Source organism: Drosophila mauritiana, chromosome 3L (genome assembly GCF_004382145.1).
Source record: "Drosophila mauritiana strain mau12 chromosome 3L, ASM438214v1, whole genome shotgun sequence".
Lineage (NCBI taxonomy): Eukaryota > Metazoa > Arthropoda > Insecta > Diptera > Drosophilidae > Drosophila > Drosophila mauritiana.
The window spans coordinates 8,123,755-8,145,210 of record NC_046669.1 but is presented as its reverse complement, the minus strand read 5'-3'; the positions used below and the strand labels follow the sequence as shown (position 1 = coordinate 8,145,210).

General features: G+C 45.3%; 2 protein-coding genes across 2 annotated transcripts; both read right to left on the bottom strand.

The window, feature by feature from the left end:
- Positions 1–1,340: 1,340 nt before the first annotated feature.
- LOC117139147 (serine protease 1-like) lies at positions 1,341–2,142 on the bottom strand. The gene has a single exon (XM_033301305.1). The coding sequence runs from the start codon at positions 2,121–2,123 to the stop codon at positions 1,341–1,343; it is 783 nt and encodes a 260-aa protein (XP_033157196.1). The 5' UTR covers positions 2,124–2,142.
- Positions 2,143–2,528: 386 nt separating this feature from the next.
- On the bottom strand, positions 2,529–21,172 carry LOC117139146 (titin). The gene is made up of 7 exons (XM_033301304.1): positions 20,993–21,172; positions 18,545–18,815; positions 14,298–14,469; positions 13,652–13,783; positions 4,137–7,975; positions 3,516–4,065; positions 2,529–3,429 (listed from the first exon to the last, which is right to left on the bottom strand). Exons 2-7 carry the CDS (start codon positions 18,638–18,640, stop codon positions 3,359–3,361), a joined length of 4,860 nt encoding a protein of 1,619 aa, XP_033157195.1. The 5' UTR covers positions 18,641–18,815; positions 20,993–21,172; the 3' UTR covers positions 2,529–3,358.
- Between the last annotated feature and the right edge of the window lie 284 nt (positions 21,173–21,456).

Genomic DNA, 21,456 nt, shown 5'->3' with positions numbered 1-21,456 from the left:
TCAGTGCAGAAAGTGCGGCTTGATAGTAAGGCTAATTATCCCAGCAAACTTTCCATTTAAACTTACATTTAAATTTATACAGATTCCACTTAGGCATTCCAGCAAATCCATCAAACAAGTTGCCGAATAAGTTTATTGAACAATTAAAACAATAATAATAACAATAAATCTAAATCACACACGACAAAAACAAAATCGAAAGTTTGTTTACTAATTCTTCGCGGGTATTTTCCGATATCGATATCGATATCGATGGTGTATCGATAATGGTTCGAAAAACAATGCATATCAATACACCAACGCCAATTCAACGTGCCAAAATGTTTATGTCTAATAATACGATGTCGGGAAATAAAATAGTAAGTGCGTTATAGGCCACACTTACACTTTAATTTATTTAATAAATACAAAAGCATTGAAAGATGTTGTTTCAATAAAATGATAAATAAAATATAAATACAAATTTAATATAATATAAAATATATGAAAAGAATAATCGCGGTGCACAGCACTACAAATTATCTAATTCCGTTTCCTAATGCTATATTTAAAGCACTTAAACTTGAATCCGTATGACTCATATAATCTATATAAATAAAACAAAATACAAATACCAGTATCTAATATTTTCTAATTGCAATACTTAAGCTACTGAAAGTGTCGCGAATATTTACCGGTGTCATCACTTAAGCTACTGAAAGTGTCGCGAATATTTACCGGTGTCATATATAGCAATGAATAATCTATGAACTTCTGAATGGGAAAAACACTTTGAACTTGTTTTGATACTATATTCACATCCGAAAGACATTGTAAATATTTAAATCTAATCAAATTTTGCCTGTTTTTGAATGTTTAGATAAGATGGCCAGGGAATCGTAAATTAAAACAAATCAGTTTTGGTACATTAAATTGATATTAAACATGATTAAGAAAAGTAATTATTTGTGCCACTCTGTACTTGGTACTTGTACTTGGCCGCTTGGACATGAATAATACTATAGATCTATTATAGTTATAGATCGATTTATATTTCATCATGGACTATTAAGTGATTCTATATAGTTTTTAAACATATTATATGTATCCTTACGGTTGTGTCATTTAAATTAAATAGATGTAGTTTTTTGTAGGAAAAGAAAGATCTTATATCTATTCTAAATTATATATATTTGATCTGAAATCTTAGTTGCGATTTTTTGGATTTAAACTTGCTGAAATACTTAAGATTATTTCAATAATAAGATAAATTATATAAATGACCAAATTCAACCCATAGTTAACAATACAACAATTCAAATTTGCACTTCAAATATTTTTATTCAATCGAAAATCGTTGCTTAGTAGTAAGCAATGCCGGTGTGGTCACGGATCCAGTCCAAGTGGTAGGTCACACGCTGGAAGCCAGCGGGGTGGCCAGCCTGGCAACCGGCTCCCGACACCCAGTTGGTGACTCCCACAAGCTTGCCGCCGTCATGGGTGACCAGAGGACCGCCGGAGTCGCCTCCGCAGGTGCCCCTGCCATCGACAACGCGCACGCAGATGATGTTGTCGCCGACGGTGCCGGTTCCGTAGTAGCTGGCGCACTCGGAGTTGTGGATGATCTGGAGATCGGCGCACTGCATCCAATCGGGCAGGGGGCTGCCGTCGTAGGTGCCACCCCAGCCGCAGGCAACAGCCCACCATTCGTTGTAGTCGTTGTAGCGATCGTTGTAGCTGGGCAGCTCCACCTTGTTCACCATGTGCCAGAAGTCCACGTGGGGGATGCGGATGAGGGCAATGTCAGCGGATCCGTGGGTGATGAAGTTGCCGCTTCCAACCCAGTGGGTGAACTGGGCGTTGGTGCGCCAAGTGGCTCCGAAGTAGACAGTCACGGCATCACCTCCGATGCAGTGCTCGGCGGTAAGGACCCACTCGTTGGAGATGATGGAGCCACCGCACCACCAGCCGCCGCTGAAACCCAGACCGACGGTGTAGGGAGCCTTGCCCTCCTCCGCCGGGTAGCCGTTGGTGATGCGACCCTCGATCTTGGCCACCTTGGGCAGATCCTTGGGGTGCACGACGCTCTCGTACGCCGAGGCGGAGGCCACGGCCAAAGCCAGAATAGTTAGGAACACCTTCATGTTGCAGAAACAACTTGGTCGACTGGAGTTTCGTCGCGGCTTTTATAGCTGCAGCCATCGCGAAAATTTGCAACTGATAATATTCCCAATTGAGAGCTGTCCTAAATCAATGCTCAATTATCGCGGTTCCTGTTTGCCATGTACTTGTGATCGACATTTGGATTTACTGAAGTCATCGTCATAACTATATGTCAATTGATTAGGGAATAATCATTAGAAGTGTAGCATAGAAATAGGCTTCTTTCGTTTTAAATAGATTGATTTTAGAGTTACTAAAAGTTATTAACTTTAATGCGAAAACAAATAAATTTGATTTCGTTGCCATTTTAACATATCGATCATCCCAAAAACTACCTCCAAATGAAAACAAGTCGTTTTATTTTTCAATAGTTTTCTAAAAATATATTTTTTTATTATTGTTTAATTTTTTTTTAGTTTTACTGTGATGCGTCTTGACTGTGAGAAAAGTGTGTGAGTGTTCTCTCACACGCACGTACATATAATAAACTATATAGGGGATATAATCGGATTGTTTATGTTGGATACCCGATGTTTCATTTCTTTATAGGCATTGTCGTTTATCATGTACATCGAACACGTTTACTCTTATTTACAAAATATTAATCGATAAAAATGCATCATTTCATGGTTTTCGTTTTTGTTTTGTTTTTTTTTTCGGTTACTGGTTTGCCTGGCCAATAATTTAAATAAATTAGAAAATTGCATAAAACTAAGCTAAATGAAGAATCCATTTCAGTGTCTGTTTGTGGGTGAGGTGTGTGTTTCTTTTGGGGGGTATAAATAAATAGTTTTGATGGTTTAGATGAGTAGAATAAATAGTCGAAATGGGGGCGAAGTGTGGGTGGGGTGGTGGTGGTGGTGGTGTGTCCTTTGTGGCGTGTGGTGTCATATGTGGATTGGGGTTGTGCCCTGTGGCTCAATTGACAAACATCACTGGCTCAAAGGGGATCTGGGAAACCCCCTTTGATAGCAAGGTGGCAATTGGGCGTGGCAAGGGCGCAGCTAAGGTCATAATAAATAAATAAATAATTTGTAAATATCCACTTAAATGCTAGGCAAAAATCTTTTCGAATATTGGGTTGGGTAAAGCGATAGAGTTAAAAGTTTCGGAAGACAGAAGCGGGTCAATCAACCAGTTGATTAAATATGATGACAGCAAGTGGTTGGAGTGCATATGTTGTGGGTGGTGCAGGTGGTGCAGGTGGCGCAGTCGCCTACCACAGCGGCATGGGGCGTTGCCGGGCCAAGAATGCGGGCAGGCTAGCAGCAGTCGGGGCGGGACAGCCTAAAATATGATAAAAATTAAAAATTAATTAATTATAGATAAAATAATTATTTTTGAAAGTTCCAAAGCTGCCTTTGGCTACTTACGGCACACGGCGCAGGTTTGTTCGTCGGTGCCATCGCCGCAGCCATCCCGTCCGGAGCAGACGATGGCCGTGGAGCGGCACAGTCCGTTGCTGCAGCGGTGCGGGCAGTAGGCGTCCGCCTCCCGCCGACCACCGCCGAGCAGGCCGCCCGCCTCGATGAGGCGCATGAAGAGGTTGGGGAGGGCGCGGGATCCACACAGATGCGGCGGCTCATCGCTGCCGTCCTTGCAGGACACGATCGCGTTGCAGTATTCGTACTCCGGCAGGCACTCGCCGCTGCCGCAGCGGAAGGTGTGCTCCGGACAGGCGTTGCCGCCCTTCACGCTGCCGTCGCAGCCCAGCTCGTCCTCGCCATGTGGACACTGCCGTCGTCCGTCGCACAGCGCAGCGCGCGAGATGCAGCGGCCACTTCGCTGGCAGCGGAAGGATTCCGTGGGGCAGGTCTGGTTGAGGCGGGCGTTGTGGGTGCACTCCTCGTCGGAGGCGTCATTGCAGTCGGCGCGACCGTCGCACACAAAGAACCATGAGATGCACACGCCACTCGAGCGGCACTGGAATGAAAGTAAAATGCATGTGGATATTTATCTTAAAACGATTTATATAGTCTTTGCTTGTGACTCACCTGGAAGGTTCCCGGACTGCATCCGGTTCTCTCGGCGCTGCACTGCGATCCCTCTTCTCCGGCAGCGCAATCGCAGACTCCTCGTCTATTGCACACGGTGTGGGGATCAGCCAACTGGCACTGACGATCGCTGCTGCAGGCCAATCCCAGGGAAACTGCTTCGAGGCCCAAATCCACGCGCTTGCGCAACTCTGAACCAGGTTTGATGGCAGCCAGAGAGGCGGAAGGAATGGCTGCTGGAGAAACGGGTTCCGGCGTGGGTTCATCGGCGGTCATCAGGGGCATTAGCGTGGTCACGACAGGAGCAGCGGGCTCCATAAGGGTCACACGACTGGCCAGGCCCAACATGGTCTGGGTGGTGATCTCCACAATGTCAGCGGGATTGGGTGTGGCCTCCTCATGTGGAATGGCATGAGCTGCTGGCTCCTCTTCCTCAATATGGTTGTTGTCCAGCTCCTGCAGACCATCGATGTTGGTGGTGGATTCCAGAATTAGACTTTCGGATTGCAGCTCATTGAAGCGGCTCACATCGGAGTGATCTGTAAGATCGAAGGGCAGTTCCTCGGGCAACGGAGTGTTACCTTCTTCGGGCTCGGGCTCCTGGAACTTTTCTGTGGTGGCTTCTTCTGGCAGGGATTCCGTTTCTACTTCCTTAAGGGGCTCCTCCTCATCCAGCTGATGTTCCTCTTGATCCTGCTGGTGCTCCTCTTCATCATCCTGGTGCGCCTCTTCCACGGGCGTTTGCTCCCCTTCACTGGGGATGGGCTGCTCCTCCTCTATGGCGCTTGGTTGTTCGGTTTTCGCTTCATCAGATTCTGGGAGAGCTGGGACATCTTCTTCATCCTTAGCTGCCTCTGCAAACAGTTCGGGAATAGCAGTTCCTGGCTCGTTAACCGGTTGCACTTGCTCGGCATGATCCTGGGTCTCATCGGCTTCAGCCTGGAGATCCGAAATGGCTTCATGTGCTTGTTCCTCCTCGTTCTCCGAGTTGGCCTCCACCATGGGAACCGTTTGGGCGGGCTGCTGACCAAATGGAACAGGGGGCACAGTGCTGTCACCCTCCAACATCAAGTCGCTGAGGATATCAGCAATGCTCTCGCTCTCATGGAAGTTCTGAGGATCATGTTCGGGATCGCGTTCCTCGCTCACAATGGCTATAGGTGCATCTGCAGCCTCTGGAGCCAAAGTGGACTCGCGAGAGTCAGATTCTTCCGCTTCAATAGCAGCAGTGGTTTCTTCTGGCTGGGAAAGTTCCTGTAGATGCTCCACGCTGGTATAGTCCATTTCTGGCTTGGCCAAATCCTGTTCCTCCGGAACAGGTGAGGCTTCCTCTTGCACTGGCAATTCCTCCTCTTCAGGCATAGGTTGTGGTTCCGGGATTAGTTCCTCCTCTTCATTGGGTTCGGCTCCCTGGATATTGTTGTCATTCTCGTTTTTATCGATCGCAACTTCGTCTTGCTCTACGCTAATCTCTGGAGATGTCTGAGCACTTTCACTGGCCTCGGTTTCCGCTTCCACTTCGGGAGCAACCTCCGTCTGAGCAGGTTCCTCGGCGGCTTCCTCCGAGATGTCGGCATCGCTCTTAATTGGCAGCTCTAGCTCGGCCTGGTCCGCATCAACCTGCGACACCTCGTCATTAGTGGGCTCAATTTCTGGCTCTGGCTCTGCCTCTGGAATGCGCTCGGTTATCGCCACTGGCTCCTCCTCGACGTGGTCCGCGGTCTGTGGTTCGATCTCCTTCTCGGTGGCTGACGGGGTTTCTAGATCCGCCTGGGGCTCTGCAATTGCTTCCGACACTTCGGGCGTCTTAATTGCATTTGCATTTTCCTCGGGCTCCACCTGCTGCAACTGCTCCTCATGTGCGAGTGCCGCCTCTGCAATCTCCTCCTCATCCTGCTGCTGCTGCTGTTGCTCGGTCAGCTCGGTGGTATTCTCAGCGATTTCTGGTTCCTCTGTGGTCAGCTCTGGTTCTATTTCCACTGGCGCCAATTCATCATCATTTGTTGGGTATGTCAATTGTCCGTGCTCCGATTCGGTGATTGCCTCCACCTCCTCCTGGTCGTGATCTTGGACTGGTTTCTCCGTTGTGGCTTCATCTGCATCTTGATGCATATCCACCACCTGCTCGGGCTCTTTTTCTTCGATCTCCTCCAGCTCGAGAGCGGCTTGCTCGGTGACTTGGTCTTGATTTAATTGATTGGCTTCATTTAAATCATCTTCGCCACTTGTCGGCTTGATGTCGGCGCTTTGTTCCACCTGATCGATCTCGGATTCCATATCTGGTTTGGCTTCTGTGGCCGGCAGCTCCACTTCTGCGGCTTCGGTCGCTGGCGTTTCTTCTTTTTCTTTTTCTATTTCCATTTCGGTCTGTGGCTCCTCTGGTTTTCCCACTTCGTCGACGTTTTGGCTTTCACTCTCCACCTGGGCTGGCTGTTCGATCTTCAATGCTTCTGTTGGCTCCTCCTGCTTGGGCGGCTCCACCTCATCGTCGTGGCTGGCTACAGCAACATCCAGCTCATGATCTCCAGAAGCCAGATCCTCAGGTGTTTCCTCCTCCGGTATCTCCTCGGCCTCGTCGGCTGTCTTCGACACACTTTCGATTTCAGCTTCATTAACCGGGATCAGTTCTTCATCGGCCACAGTCTGCGATGTCTCTGGCTCTCCATCCTCCAGCAGCAGCTGCGTCTGGATCTGGGGCTCGGTGCTAGACTCTGCATCAGTCTCGCTCTCGGTATCGATGGGCACCACCCCCTCATTAGTCGCCTGGTGTACTGCCTCCGTCTCCCTCTCATCTTCTGGCTTGGCTGGCTCAACTTCATCCACTGAGGTTTCATAATCGAATTTCATGGTATCGTCGATGGGCGATGAGGCAATCTCTTGACCACCCGAGGCCTCAGCAGCCTCCTCATCCGCTTCGATGGGCACGATTTCAGGTGCTACGGGGGATTCTTCGTGTTCAGGTTGATCCACTGTCAGTTCTGGAGCTTCTGGCTTGTCATTGTGCTCCTCCGTGTACTCCTCATCGATCTTGTAGGGGTAATCTTCGGTGGGTCCAGCCTCAGTTTCCTGCTCCGCATTAATGGCATCCTCGGTTGGTACATCTGCGGGTGTGAGCAGCTGTTGGACTCCAGTGGTGGCATCTTGTGAGGATTGAGGAAGCTCTGCGTCGCTTGCCTGGGCTATGACCTGCTGATGCTGCTGCTGCTGCTGCTGCTCGTCCTCTTGGTTCTGCTGCTGCTCAATCCTATGTTGTTCCTCCTCTTGATGTTTCTGTTCCTCCTCCTGATGTTGCTGCTCATCCAATTGATTTTGCTGCTGTGTCAGTTCGGTTTCCTCATGAGCCAGGTCCACAGCCTCCAATTTTTCACCATTATCAACCTCAACGACCTCGGGTCTCAGCTTGGTGGTCTCACCATCGTCTTCTTCCAGCGATTGCTCCTCCACGCTGGCGGGCAGCTCATCTTCTAGGAGAATGGGCGCGGGAGTTGTCGTCGTTGTGGTCGTTGTTGTTCTTCTTGTGGTTGTTGTTGGGGCTGGAGTGGTGGTCGTCGTTGTCGTCGTTGTTCTTCTCGTGGTTCTAGTTGTGGGCCTAGGAGTGGTTGTTGTTGTCGTCGTGGTAGTGGTACTGCTAGCTGGCTGCTCTACCTTCTCGACGGCCTGTTCCTGCTTCTGATCCTCCTGATCCGCCGCCGGGGCCACACAGAGACCACCCACCATTTTGGCTGGACTTGTGCACTGGCAGCGTCCAAAGAGATTCGGGATGAGGAAGTCACAGTGGGTGCGGGTGTCGAACATTTGACAGTGGGCGTGGCTGTAGCAAACGGCACCAGGATGGGCAGCTGCGGATGGGGGATAAAGATCGGTCGCGAAAAGTTCTCATGAGATTCTTGTATATTTTCCTGCTCTGATCTAAGTGTTGTGTGTGTGTGGTTTTTGTTAAAGGAGGATGAATGGATGGGATATGTTATTAAGCTAACCGTAAACCGAACTCCAAGCACCAAATGCATATTAAAATCTCATCATCATCATCATGAACAGCCACACCAGAACAAGGAGGAGCTGAAGCCGTCACAAGAACAAGAACAACATCAAAACATTAGCCCGCCTTCGACAAGCCTAATAACCGTCAATAAAGTCAACTGCAACTGCATCAGACGCAACGCATGGCCGAAAGAGAAGTGCAAAGAGTAGCCGAGATTGGTACAGAGACAAAAAACTATTACAAAACCCAAACAAAAGATAATTAAAAAAAAAAAGAAATGAAATTTCTTAATAGCTGCTTTACTGTCAAATAATGTTTCTAAGTAAGGACTTACATTTCCCCATATTTTAAGTTGCAAGGTCACACTGTTTTGTTGTTCTTGAATCAGAGCACACGTTTGCCACACTTAATTAATGCATATTAATATAATAAGATTGACACGCTTTCAAGAACTAAAGCCCAATTGTTTCGGAATACTAAGTATATTTTCTTTCTCTGCACTACTGACTAAGAAGGGGATCAGATGGGAACCAGAAGATGACGCTGAAACGTCGGTGACGTCGCCCATTCCCATTACCGTTGCTCATCAGCATTCCACTCGCCGATAACTGGCTAAAAAGAGACGGCGACTCTTGGTTGCACCGATGACTGCGAAGACTGAGCCACCTGCGTGTCTGCCACTGTCCTCCGCTGGAATCTCAGCTCTGACCCACTTTCCGGCCTGCCGCTCCAACTTGTTTTCACTTGTTTCGTTTTTGGCTTGCCAGCTAGCAACTTGCAGCTAGCAACTTGCAGCAAGCAGCTTGCTACTAGCAACTGGCAACTGGCGACATGCCATTTACCATTTCACTGGCCAATGCAGCCACCTGCAGTTGCCCTTTGGGCAGTGTCTGGCCATGGAGATCCATTTCCATTTCCATTTTCATTTCCACAATATCCCCCAGCTGGCCATTCAATTCGATTGGAATCCGAGCGAGATCATAAATCGCTATACCCTTTTGGATTACTCGCGGGAATTTCGGCCACACAAAACCGACATTTGTCGGCAAACTCACAAAAGGCTCTGGCATTGGCATTGGCCATTGGGGAACCGGTTGCGAGCGGTGACTCCAAGGCGCATAAAAGGCATACGGCCAGCGTGGCGTATACTTAACGAATGCACCGCCTGACACTGACACTGTGCTCTGAGATCTGCGCTCTGCCATTTCTACTGCCATTGCCATTGCCATTCCAAATGCGAGTAGCTCAAACGTGTCTTGCCGCAGTTTGACACCAATATGGAATCAAACGTGGAGCAGGAAGAATCCAAAGGGGGTTTTCTGCAGAGCCCAAACTGTTGGCCCCATCTTTCACTTTTATATAACAGCATTAGAAGCGGTTACACACGGGAAAAAATTTTGTCTGTGGAGTAATAATAAATAGGTCTTATCATAGTAGTATGCAATGGTATTACCCAAAACTTTTTGTTAAGATCTTTATAAACTTTCAAAGTGGAGCATTGCTGTGCCGATTTTCTCCATGTGTAGCCGTATTGTTCCATCTTGGGCATGAGCCGACGCCTCTGATCTGGCCACCAAAAACAATGATCGATAGGCTGGGGGCCAATGCCACGGCCACGGCCACGGCCACTTAGCGCTGGCCCCGCCCCTTTTTGGGGCAGCTGGTGTGACAGGTTGCATGCATGCGAATCGCTGCACGACTGCCACTGCTAACCTAACCCACTTCGATTACGGCTAAAGCCGCTCTGCGAGATCTCCACGACGCGTGTGAAAATTGGCCAATAGATCTGGGATCTTCGAGATGATTGAGAGCGGTTTGGCACGACGGGCGGGAAGGAAGGCATCATAAACAATAATTTCCATCGAAATCAGCATACATTAAATCGCTGCTTCCTTGGCGTTATTGTGTTTGGTTTGAGTCGCCGCCGGTGGCCGGAATTGAAAAAACTGTGTCAACCGCCTGGCACGCACAGATACTGAGATACAAATGTATCTCAATCTGAAGCAGCATTCCTGCGGCTATAATAAGTCTATTTATGCTGTCGACTTTCATTAGGCGCAAAAGCCAAATGCAATTGCCAGGCGAAAAACTTCAAATAAAACCATCAGAATATGAGTTCAAAGAAAAAATAAGAGGTTTTAATTAATAGCAGCGATTTGCATTTGGGTGGAAATGAATGGTACTGGTAAATATGAAGTTTTTTTTGGCTATTATTATTGTCTTCTTACGGAAGTCGAGTGTTCCACATAATTTGCATGCAATTTGGCATTTGGCGCAATTTAGTTTGAAATGGCCATTCAAGAAAGATTGTTTCGTTTTTCTCTCTTTTTGTTTCTAGCCGCAAATTAACACAGTTTGACTGGCTGCTTTTGTGGGTCATGCGAAATGAAATGGAATTTTTCGGTGGCTTTTGCTTTTGGTCTTTCCTTTCTTTCTATTTTAACTATTTCTTTTTTTTTTTTTTGGTGCAAGGTGTCGCCATGGAAAGTATTTTCCCTGTTTCGGTGTTGCGAAGGTGTTGTTGAGGCAGGAAGAAAGTGAGCCGAGTGGCTGGGGAGAGTGACTAGGAGATTTCCTATGCCTTATATAATGAGTGTCGGGAATGCCATAAATGTTGGCACAAAAACATGTTGAATACCTTTGGATCCGAAAACAGATCTTCGCAAGAAACCAGTTCCCATCATTTCTCTAAAAGGTGTTCAAGAACCCGTAACCAAATATGTAGCCTATATGGTTTTTACCACGTCTGTAAGGCTTTTACATTAAATCAAATTAATAGCTATGTTTATAGGATATTTGTATGAGAACTGACTTGTGGTGGAAGAAATGATTGCTGAACTGCTAGAACTGAGTTTCCATCGGATCATACGCGTTTTTTTCCACAATGCACCTGGCTGATCGACGACGTCAGAGTGGTTCACTTTTCCTGCAACTTTGTATGCAGAAGATCTCGATCTGGCTGACAGTCGCAGCCTCCGTTGTTTGGCCGTGTGTCTGGACTATCTGTTCATTATCTGTTTGCCGCACACTACATATGCTACTTATGCCATACTATACCATACCATTCTATATATATATATATATTTGGCATACTTTTTCCCGCTGCCCGAGAAACGGGGAGAGTAGAGTAGACTAAAGAGCCAACCGGGGATGCGAAGGGGGAGTTGTCATATGTGCATATATAACTCATAAAGATCGGAGGAGATGCAGATGGAGGAAGTGGCTCATTGTTGGTGGTGGTTGGTGGATGGTGGATGTTGGCTCGTTAAGAGCGGCTGGCTACCAAACACAAAAACGGGTAACCGAATGAGCCAATCCCGGAATGGGCTTGGGCCCATTGGATGGGTTAAGGTGCATGGGAAACTGGAACAAGTGGCTAAATGGAAAGCCTGACAAGCCAACAAAATCTGGCACACCACTTGCTTCACTTGACCCGACGGCTGAGCAGAATGGCGATGGGATGAAGTGAATGGCCAATCCCAAATGTGGCAGCATTTTTGTCAACTGCATACAAAAGTTTTTGGCTTCTCTTTCTCCGGGAATTCCACCGATCAGTTATCCTCCTCTTCAGATATATGTATATATACAGATATTTTTCCCTCCATCTCATTCCAGCTAAGAACTAATTGGACTTGCCTGGACTTTCTTTTCTTTTTTGCATTGGTCGATAATCAGTGCAATTTAATTACGAGTCGAGGCAATTAGCCATGTAAAGTAGCCAAAGATACAAATCAAAATGGGGAGCTCTTGGCTTTTGAGGGGCAGGAAAAGGCTGCCCTGGCAGGATGTCTCTGGTGAAAGGTTCACTCCTCTCTATCTCTCTTTACAATTCTCTGGCCTCCTCTTTCTTTTATTGTGTTTTTGGTGAAAGTATCTCATAAATGACTGGCTTGCCACTTCTTGCACTTGCCACAAATTCCCCTCTACACACGAAACAATTGAGAGAGGCGAATATCCCATCAGTCTTTATCGCCAACTTATGCAGATCTGAATAAGTTCTGGTTTGAATTGTTGGCTAACTAAGTAATTGGTTATAACATCAAAGTCACTCAGAAATACTTATGATAGATATCCTCCACATTTATTTCCGTGTACCTTTATCGCATACCACATACTGCTGACCAACTGCATTCTTTGTCATTAAAATTACGCTTAATTAAATACCTAGCCCACTCTCTACCTGCTGTCCTGCCTGCCACGCCTCCTTCTGCACACTTAAAAGTATTTATATTGAGCTCTTATGCTATATAATTAAGTCAGCAGCTAGTGAGGGGGGATACCGGAGTGAGGGGATTACTACTGTGCAACATCAGGTGAATGGCAATGACACGAACTGCGCCAGATGCAGTGCCTCCATGTCCACGATCGTGCCTCATTGCTCTGCTTTTGGCGTGTTTAAACTTCAAGAAGTCGATGCATGGTGTGGAGTAGTGGTAAGGGAGGAGGAAGAGGAAAGGGGATAACCCCATCGTATGGCCTCTCGATTCTAGTCAACATTCTAATCAGATTAACGCCACTTGGCGCCAATGTGCCAAAAGGAAGTGAACCGAATTCAAACCAGATTGCAATCAGTGCAGGGATGGCAGCAGCCCGAAGTCCCTAAGATTAACATTTTATTGGACCTGAAATGCCTCTTATACTCAGTCACTGTTTTCAGAAAATGCTAAGACAGAGTTTTATCTAAGTCTCTAGACTCTAAAACTAACTCTAGCATTTCTCTAAATTATTCCAGAATAATTTCTTTTATCATTACCCATAAATTTTAGCCATAAGAACCTGACTTTCTGTCCTTCTTAGTGCGTTAGTCACTAGATGAGTCACATGCCAATGATTTATTTCCAAGTGAGCCAAATGAGTCACTTGCCTATATTCGTGGCCCACAGCCCTAGGCGATTTCAGTTGCATCTTGGACTGGAGCCAAGAATCTGAAAATGTATCTTTCACACATCGCAGTGCGCAAACAGAAACACAAACACTTGGCTAAGAGAGATCGAAGTCAAACATTTACATTTACATTTTACATTTAACGTTTAACGTTCAACGTTTAAGCCTTTTCACGTTCAACGATCTGCAGTTGGTGGTGTCTGAAGTTTCCACCAGGCTGTTGGCCAGTTCTCGGAAGATTAACCAATTATGCGTATAATTAGTGACACGATTGTCTCGTTTGGTCGGTGTATTTTCATCGTTATTGTTATTGTTACACAGCCATTTTCAGTGTTATGCCCGTGTTAATTGCCAGTGTCAAGTGCCGAGAAATAGGAAATGGGAGTGTATACCCCATGCTATATATATGTATGCAAGGACTATATGCTGGGCATTGCGTGACATTCCAGGGTAATACGAGAAATGATAAGCAATCAGAGATGGGGATTATTAGTCGGCTGCCCGGCTGTCCGTTTATTGCAATACACCAAAAGACCGCATGCCAAACAGTTAATTGTATTATCTACGTGTAGTATATGTGTAAGTAGTCCCGGGCAATCTGGTGAGGATTAGGGCCACAATAGCTGGCCGGCGGTCGGCTGATACTTACGTCCCAGACAGGTGTGCTTGCGGAACTGCAGGAATCCCTCGACGCAGCGGCAGGCCCCCTCCAGACAACTGCTATTGGCCACCTTCATGGAGCACTGCTCGCTCAGCTGGCAGTCGCCGCCAAGGAGCTGGGCTGCAAATCAAAGAGAAATAAGAAATATCATTAAAAAATCCACTAAAGTCTGGTTTTAAAATCCCCCCAATTCGATGGAAACGTTTCTTGGTAATACATAATGATTCTACAGACATGATAGCTTCAAATTATGTTTAAACGCCTCATTAGGGAGAAAATTCAAAAATTCTATGGATTTATTTTAGTGAGCTACTAAAACCAATCTAAATACGAACCATGAATAACTCTTGATTTTTAGCTGGGAAGTACGGATTATTTAGAATACAACCTGATCATCATAAATTCCAGACATCGCTCACGATTTGCATTACTAATTTCGAGTCAGGAAATCGTTAGAATTGTTTTCTCTGTGTAAAGAAAGTCGCAGTGAGTGCATCTAACGGTTCCTCTGTGGACAAACACACACACACACACACACACACAGATACATCTCCATCTCCGCCCCATTGTTTGCCCGACAAACATTCTGTACTCCCACTTTGGGGTTAGCCAAAGATTGACTTTGCCTACTTACATGACAAACAGCGCTTGGAATCCAACTGGACGAAGTAGGGGGCGCACTCGCAGTATCCGAGGGCGGAGCAGCTGCTGCCCTTGATGAAATCCGTGCAGTCCATGTCATGCTGGCACTTGTCGCCCAGCTCCAGGGATCGACTCGCGTCCACCACTGTGAAGATGATCAGCAGCTGAAAGGAATGCAGAATGTGGAAATTAGACTAGTTCGAATGAGTGATCAAGATAAAGTGTGATGAAAATGGGAAGATCATGATATTAATTCAATAAAAAAAGATATGTGAACTATGCAGTGGAGATAGAAAAATTGGAATGTAACTCTTTACTAAAGTTATATCCGGCACTTAAGTAATCCCGATTTCCATAAAAGCTCCTATATAAATTTCCCTAACGATTGCGAATATCTGTAATTTGAAAATTGCACATTTAGCTCACATAACACATATTTCCCAGGAATGTCGAGCCCATCCATATGATTACCTTCTTATAGGAAGCTGCAATCAGAGCAGCCAGAAATGACTTAACGACCTGAACTTTATGCAATCGCCTTGGATCTGTGATCGGTTATTTATTACATCACTTAATTCTTTCAATTAGGTGCCCAGCTTTGCATAGACCGTGATTAAGTCGGGCATGGAGAACCATCCGAAACCGAAATGAGCCAACAAATTGGCCGGCATGACCGACCAAGTCTTGACCAAGTCTGCTTGGAGCGGCGAACAAATTGCCCGAGTACACGGAATTATGTACCTGTGGGCCAAATGTCCGACGAAAGAGCCGTAAAATCCGTAGTTAATCGTAGCAGATCATACAAGCTGCGGTTTCTTCTTACAATTTTTTTTCCATTCTTTTCTTTTTTGCTTTATGAATGAAGTGCGATGTGTGTAAAAGTATCTTCTGGTATCTACGGCATCTGCGAGCTGTGCTTTTGTTGTGACGCAGACACACAGTTAACGTTATATCAGATGCTACAAAGATACTCCAGCCGGAGTTGCAAAACAGAATTAACAGTTGCCTGAGCACCGAGCACACGCCCATCCACGCGAAGGTGGGGTGGTATACTCGTATGGCCCAAGATCTATAATTAAAAAAAATAAAAAAAAAACACAAGAAAGAAACAAACAAGGGTACCCACTGCCAACTACCACACCTCATGTGTGTTTTTGGGCTCTTTTGTTGCTAGTCTGTTTTTATTTTTTGTTTTTGCTTTGCAGTTAGAACTGGCTAATAAATAAGCTGAATTTTGTGGCCATCGCTGGGTGCAATGTACTTTCTGCTCATCGCGAATGAGCGCCACACGCCATTAATTACAAGCCCGGCCTTTGGGACTACCATTACCTAACCGAAACCAAACCCAAAACAGATACGGATACGAGTTTGGTAGCTGGGCATCTTCTAAAGGCGTTCTCGTTCTGGGTTTTTGGTTTTTGGTTTTTGCATACTGCCAAAACGGTACCACGAACTCCCCCACCTTTGGTTACCATTTTCTGAAATTCTGCTTAAATTTGTTAACACATTAAATCCAATGATTACATAAAGTTAGGTGGAAATTCCCCGGTTTCGTTTAATTGGTAGGAACTCTTCGTTTTGGATTCCAATGCCACAGACACGCAACTCCCAAGCATTTCGTACAAGTTGAGACATTAAAATCACAGTTAGGATCGTTTGGCGAAATGCAACTTTGTTAGCTATTCCTAATTGTGATAAATGGTTATGTGAAATTGTTGCTAAGAAAACTTGGAAATGCACAAATGGATACCATCTGAAAGTGATCCTCAGATGTTTCTGGTTCTTTCTACAAAGATATGTTGATTTTATAGTACTGATGTTAGTTAATTGTTGAAATCCTTACGTTTGTTGTTTAATTTCAAAGTATTTTTTAATTTTCTACATGATTGATTTGATCACTCCTTTCAATAGCTTTCCCCAAACACATTTATTTCACTGTTTTGATCATCAAATTGGGTTTATTGAATACTAAACCATTATCACTACTCCTTGGCTTCGTGTTCAATAACAATAAATAAATAAACTACACCACATAATCCCCATTGAGAGGTGTTTTCCTCGAGTCTCGAGATCATTTCGCCACTCATTCGGTGCTCCTCTATTCAAAACAACACTCGCAGGCACTCCACAAGACCCATTGAAAATCCGAGGAGTATCGCTCAATGGGAGCAGCAATACAAACAAGACCTCGAATGGGGGAAAAGTATCTGTATCCGAATAGGAATTGGAATTGGAATTGGTATCGCAAACAACCGCAGAACAAGAAATGAAACCGCTCAAGCTCGGCGGCATCAATAAAATGTCAATAAACAGAGAAGAAATTGTTTAATTACGCTTTCGAGAGGCTTTCGAGCACGAGGCACTGGCACTGGCACTAAATAGAATAAAGAGAATGTGTTGGCCATTGTGTCCGAGTTTGTTGTTTCGTTTTGACCCAATAACTCCGGGGTTACTTTCGTTATTGGCCACCGCATTGTCATCCAAAACGAACAGCGCGTAAACAAAGATCTGCAGGCGGATTGCTAATAACCGTCAGCCCATGTCCACCTCACCATTTGTAATCCTCGGCCAGGCCATTCATCTTCCTGGCCAAAAGGTCCGGTCTTTAAGGCCCAAGCTGCCAAAACCCCATTCATCACCTGCGGCGAGCTGACTTGGCTTATTTATTTTGCTGCCTATTTTTTTGTGGATATTTTTTTTTTGGGTTTACGACCAGCCTGTGCTAATGAAGACCCGTTGCAGTGGCATATTTTCTTTTTTTTTTTTGTTTTTGGTTTCTGCAGTCATTGTAATTTAGAATCGTAAAAGAACAGCAAGAAAAGCTCGGCTCAGCAGCAGCGAAAAAAGGAGTAGATAAGTTTTCGTGTTTTACAAATTACTTTCGTACTCTTTTAATGATCGTCGGGCGCCAGACCGTCTGGTGACCTTTGGCCGGTCCGAATGCAGGTGGAGCGCCCAGATGCAGCGGCTCTTGCTGCCTTGCTGGCCAACTACTGGGCCTTCTGGCCATCTACTGGCTTCTCTGCATCTTCTGGCCAAGACTTAATGCACTTGGCTCGAAATGGGTTGAATGGGCCGGCCGAGGGCAGCAGCGGACTATAATAACAAACAACATCGAAACGGATAAATTGTTTGTTAGTCTTGGCTGGAGTGAAAAAAAAAAACTGCTGGAAGGAAATTTTCTCTCAAGTACTGGAGTTGAGGAGCCCTTGGCCGATTGCTTTCTACCAAACAGATTCCATTGATTTAGCACCATGAATAGATTGTGCATCGCATGGGAAACTCTTATTCAATTACAAAAAAATAGATTGCAAATTGAATTTCACATTTTTTATATGCAAATGCCAGCTCTGCTGAATAAATTAGCACAAAGAAAAGTACAAAAATTCAATGATATTTAGAAGAACATTTAAATCAGAAATAGAATATAATATCCTAACTATAATTTACTTGGATATAATTCATATTTCTTGGGTTTAATAAACTAACCAGATCTAGAATATAATCGCTCAAGCTCAGCACACTTCCTTTGCATTAAGTCTGCACTTTTCCTGACATCCCAAAATAGCCAGAAAATTCAATAGAATCGTTTATTAATAGACAAACTAGTTCCCATAGTACACCCATAATGACTCTTCCCGCAGTAATAATGATTAAGTGGCGGGCAATGAAATTTTATGAAGCAAATAATTCACTAAACTTAATGCCCACTCTTGAGCTTTTTTTTGTTTTCTCTTGGGATGAAGTTCGGTCCAGTGGAGCAGAGGCAACGAAGACTCCCACCTTTTATTAGATTAATTTGCCCACATTACTCAGTCGGTGAAGTGGCGACCCCCAACCGAACAGAACCGACATCATCATGATCTTCGACGCCTGCCCAGCCATCATCTATCAGCAACAATTTGACCCAATGGCCGACTTCACAGCTCTTTACACACGAGGAGGAGAACAACTATCTTGGGGAGCAGCGGCCCACGATTGAAGTGAGCCCACGCGATGAAAGAGTCGAAAATTGTGCCAAAAAATGAATCTTTTGTTTAAGAAAGCGAAAAAGTGCCTAACAATGGAGCTCGGAACTGACCAGGTGACAAACATTTGCTTTGGCTGCTCTTTGTGGAGCAATTTGAATTGGCAACGCCCCAAATGATGATTTTTGTGTGGGGGAGTGCAATTTGATTTTTTGTCGGTAGTTCTTCTTTTTTTTTTTTGCCTTTTTTGGCCTTAGATGAGTTGACTTACCGCTAAGAGCCGCTTAACCGTAAAAGCGTTTCCATTGAGCATTGCGATCGCAGGTTGCTTTCTCGATGTTGCCGACTGCCTCGCAGTCGCCGTCATTGCCGCTTCTGAATCTCCAAAGAAGCTGCTTTGGATCTCCCTGGGAAGGCTTTTCTCGCTTTTCCCTCCTTTTGTGTGTTTTCTTTTGGTTTTTTCGATTTTTCAGCCGCTTTTCTTGGGTTATTTTCCTGTAGCTGGTATTCCTCTCGTTGCAGTCGTAAATATATGTTTTTCGCTGTGGAAAGGAGTCAGTGTGGTGGTGGTGAGGGGAGGCTTGACTTAAACTCTGAACTTTGAGGGTCAAAAACGGAACGAAAAGGTTTCTTCTCCTTCATTTCATTTCTTTAATTTTTTTTCTTTCTTTTTGGGTAAAGGAAATGCGCCCCACTAACAAGCAACACACAAAAATGAGGGAAATAATAATAATAATAATTTCTGTTTTATTATTTTGCAGTTGAACCGGCCGGCTTGCGGCTCACACGCCCCTCATTCGCATTCAATGGGCATTCGAGTGGTGCGCGCTGTCGCTCCACTTTAAAACGAAAGACTTAGGCAGCGAACTTGCGCGGCAGCCGAAGAAAACCCGAAAATGGGAAATTAACACCTGAACCACCACCTAGCTCTTGTTTGGGCCACTAGGCCCTAAAACTTATTTCGTTTATTTATCTCGACCGCCGTCTTTTGGTTTTTTTTTCGTTTTTTTTCTTGGCTTTGCTATTTTCACTTGCTGTGACGACCTTTGCCTGTCTCCCTCTCTCTCGTTCAGTTTTTTATATATTTTTTTTGGAATTTGGGTAACGTTTTTGTTGCCGTCGTTGTATCTGTTCGCTGCTGCTGCCGCTGTTATAAAATTTCATTTTATTGCAATGCATGAGTCTGGGCCGAAGAGTTCGAGACTGGAAGACTGGGTCTGAGAATGTGGCGCTCTAGGGCATTACCGTTAGGCGGCTGAGAAGAACATCACAAAAAAAAAAAACTAAGCTCTGTGCCGATATAAAACATCTACTAACTCCAGCAGTTTTATAACTTAATAAAAAAAATGTGAAAAAAGGAAGGGAAAACGGAGCTGACAATGAGGCAGTGCCTAAGAGTTCGATTTAAATTGGTCTAAGGTGAGATGGCCTGAGAACTAGTCGTTGCACAGAGAAAAACGTATGTGCTATCTTTAGAAGCTGAATATATAATTGAAATTTATCTAGAAGAAAGAATATGGGTGTCCCATTATTTAATTTTAAATGCATGGATAAGGATAACTTGAGCCATTAGGCCACGTTTAGTCTTTTGAAACTTTATGAAAGAATCCTAATATCAAAGTTTGTAAGCTTTGTTTTTTGAAAAAAGGGAAGTTCAACATATTTAACTAAAATTTATGACCACATACTTTTCTACTTCGGGATAAAGAATAATTGTTTAACCAAGCGAAATTATTAATAGTACTATTTTCCATTTGGTCAAGAGGCCAGTTGGTGGGTGTGTCTGGACAACTGGCCGACTCAATTTGGTGACCCAGTCAGCCTTGGAGATGCTAATACAGATGCAGATGGACGATGCAAATGGAACTGGAGATGGCGGAGATCTTCCGCAATCGATCAGCATGTGCAAAGTGTTGGGCTGGCGACCGCAAAAGAGCGGGTCGCTGGCAAAGGGGATCAGCATTTTTAGTTTGCGGTTTTTGCGCTTGGTCTATCGGTCGCTGGGTCGTCATCAATGCGATGCGAGGCGATGCGATGGCATAAGATGGGTTGGGATGCGGTGCACCGAGAGCCAAATGCAACAGCCTGGCTAAGAAGCTGGCCGAGAGACACTCAGACACTCAGACACAAGGCAGCAAAAGCAAAAAGCAGCGCGATTCTAGCACCGTTATGCACCCAATATGGCGACTCCACCGCCAGCACATGTGCCAGTGGAGCTGGAGCTGGAGCTGAAGCCAAAGTTAAAGCCAGAACCGAGCTGATGCTGGACTGGCTTTGGGTGCATCTGCATCTGTTCGGTTCGGTTTGGTTTTGGTTCGGCTGGGTTCTGTGCGCTGTGTGTTCTGGTGCCACTGCCACTGCATCTCCAACCGCATCTGCAGCAAACTGGACAGGAGAACGCTGCACTGTCTTCACTTGACTGCCTTCCCATGTATGTTTGTCTATCTGGACGCTCGCTGTTTGTTTGTTTGTTGGTTGGTTCGTTGGTTGGTTGGTTGGTTGGATGCTTAGTTGGTTTGTTTGTTTGTTTTCCTGGCGAGTGTGTCTGTGCGCAAGAAACTGACTGAAATTACACTCAGTTGGCCCGATGGCCGCGCCTTAGTCCAATTCCAAAAAATATCCCTCGATCATTATTATTATTATTATCAGTATTATTATTTCCTTCAATATTTTTGTGCGCTCGCTTGTTTCATATTCATAGAACCATTGTTTTAGCTACCGTTTTACTGGATTATCGTTTGTCACACGCGTCGCGGCACTTTTGCTATATATTTGCAGTTTGGAAAACGTTTTGGGCTCAGGTCTTGAGTTTAGTGTGCAAAGTGCAGCCACATCACACGAAGATGAGCTGAGCTGGGCACGTCCGCACGTAACGATGGTCAGCAACGAACTGAAGAGGAGCCAGCCAGCCACGGACTTAAAGAACCAAGACAAGCAGCCGCGCGCTCGCAGTCGCGCCGCAGCAGCAACATCCGCAGCAGCAGCAACAGCAGCAGCAACATCAGCAGCAGCAACAACAGCAACACGCGGCGAACTCTTGGCTGAAAAGCGAGCTTTTGGCCAAAGTCAAGGCAGCGAAGCTTTTGAAGACACGACAAGTGCCGAGCTCTTGGATTCACATGGTTGCTGTTGCTGCTGCTGCTGTGTTGCTGCTGCTGCTGTGTTGCCGCTGTTGCGAGTGAT

Coding starts and splice junctions, on each gene's coding strand:
- LOC117139147 (XM_033301305.1), bottom strand. CDS start 2,123: ATGAAGGTGTTCCTAACTATTCTGGCTTTGGCCGTGGCCTCCGCCTCG.
- LOC117139146 (XM_033301304.1), bottom strand. CDS start 18,640: ATGACGGCGACTGCGAGGCAGTCGGCAACATCGAGAAAGCAACCTGCG. Junction 7,976..13,651: donor CAAGCACACCTGTCTGGGAC/GTAAGTATCAGC, acceptor CCCCATCCGCAG/CTGCCCATCCTGGTGCCGTT. Junction 4,066..4,136: donor GCAGTCCGGGAACCTTCCAG/GTGAGTCACAAG, acceptor CTTTCATTCCAG/TGCCGCTCGAGTGGCGTGTG.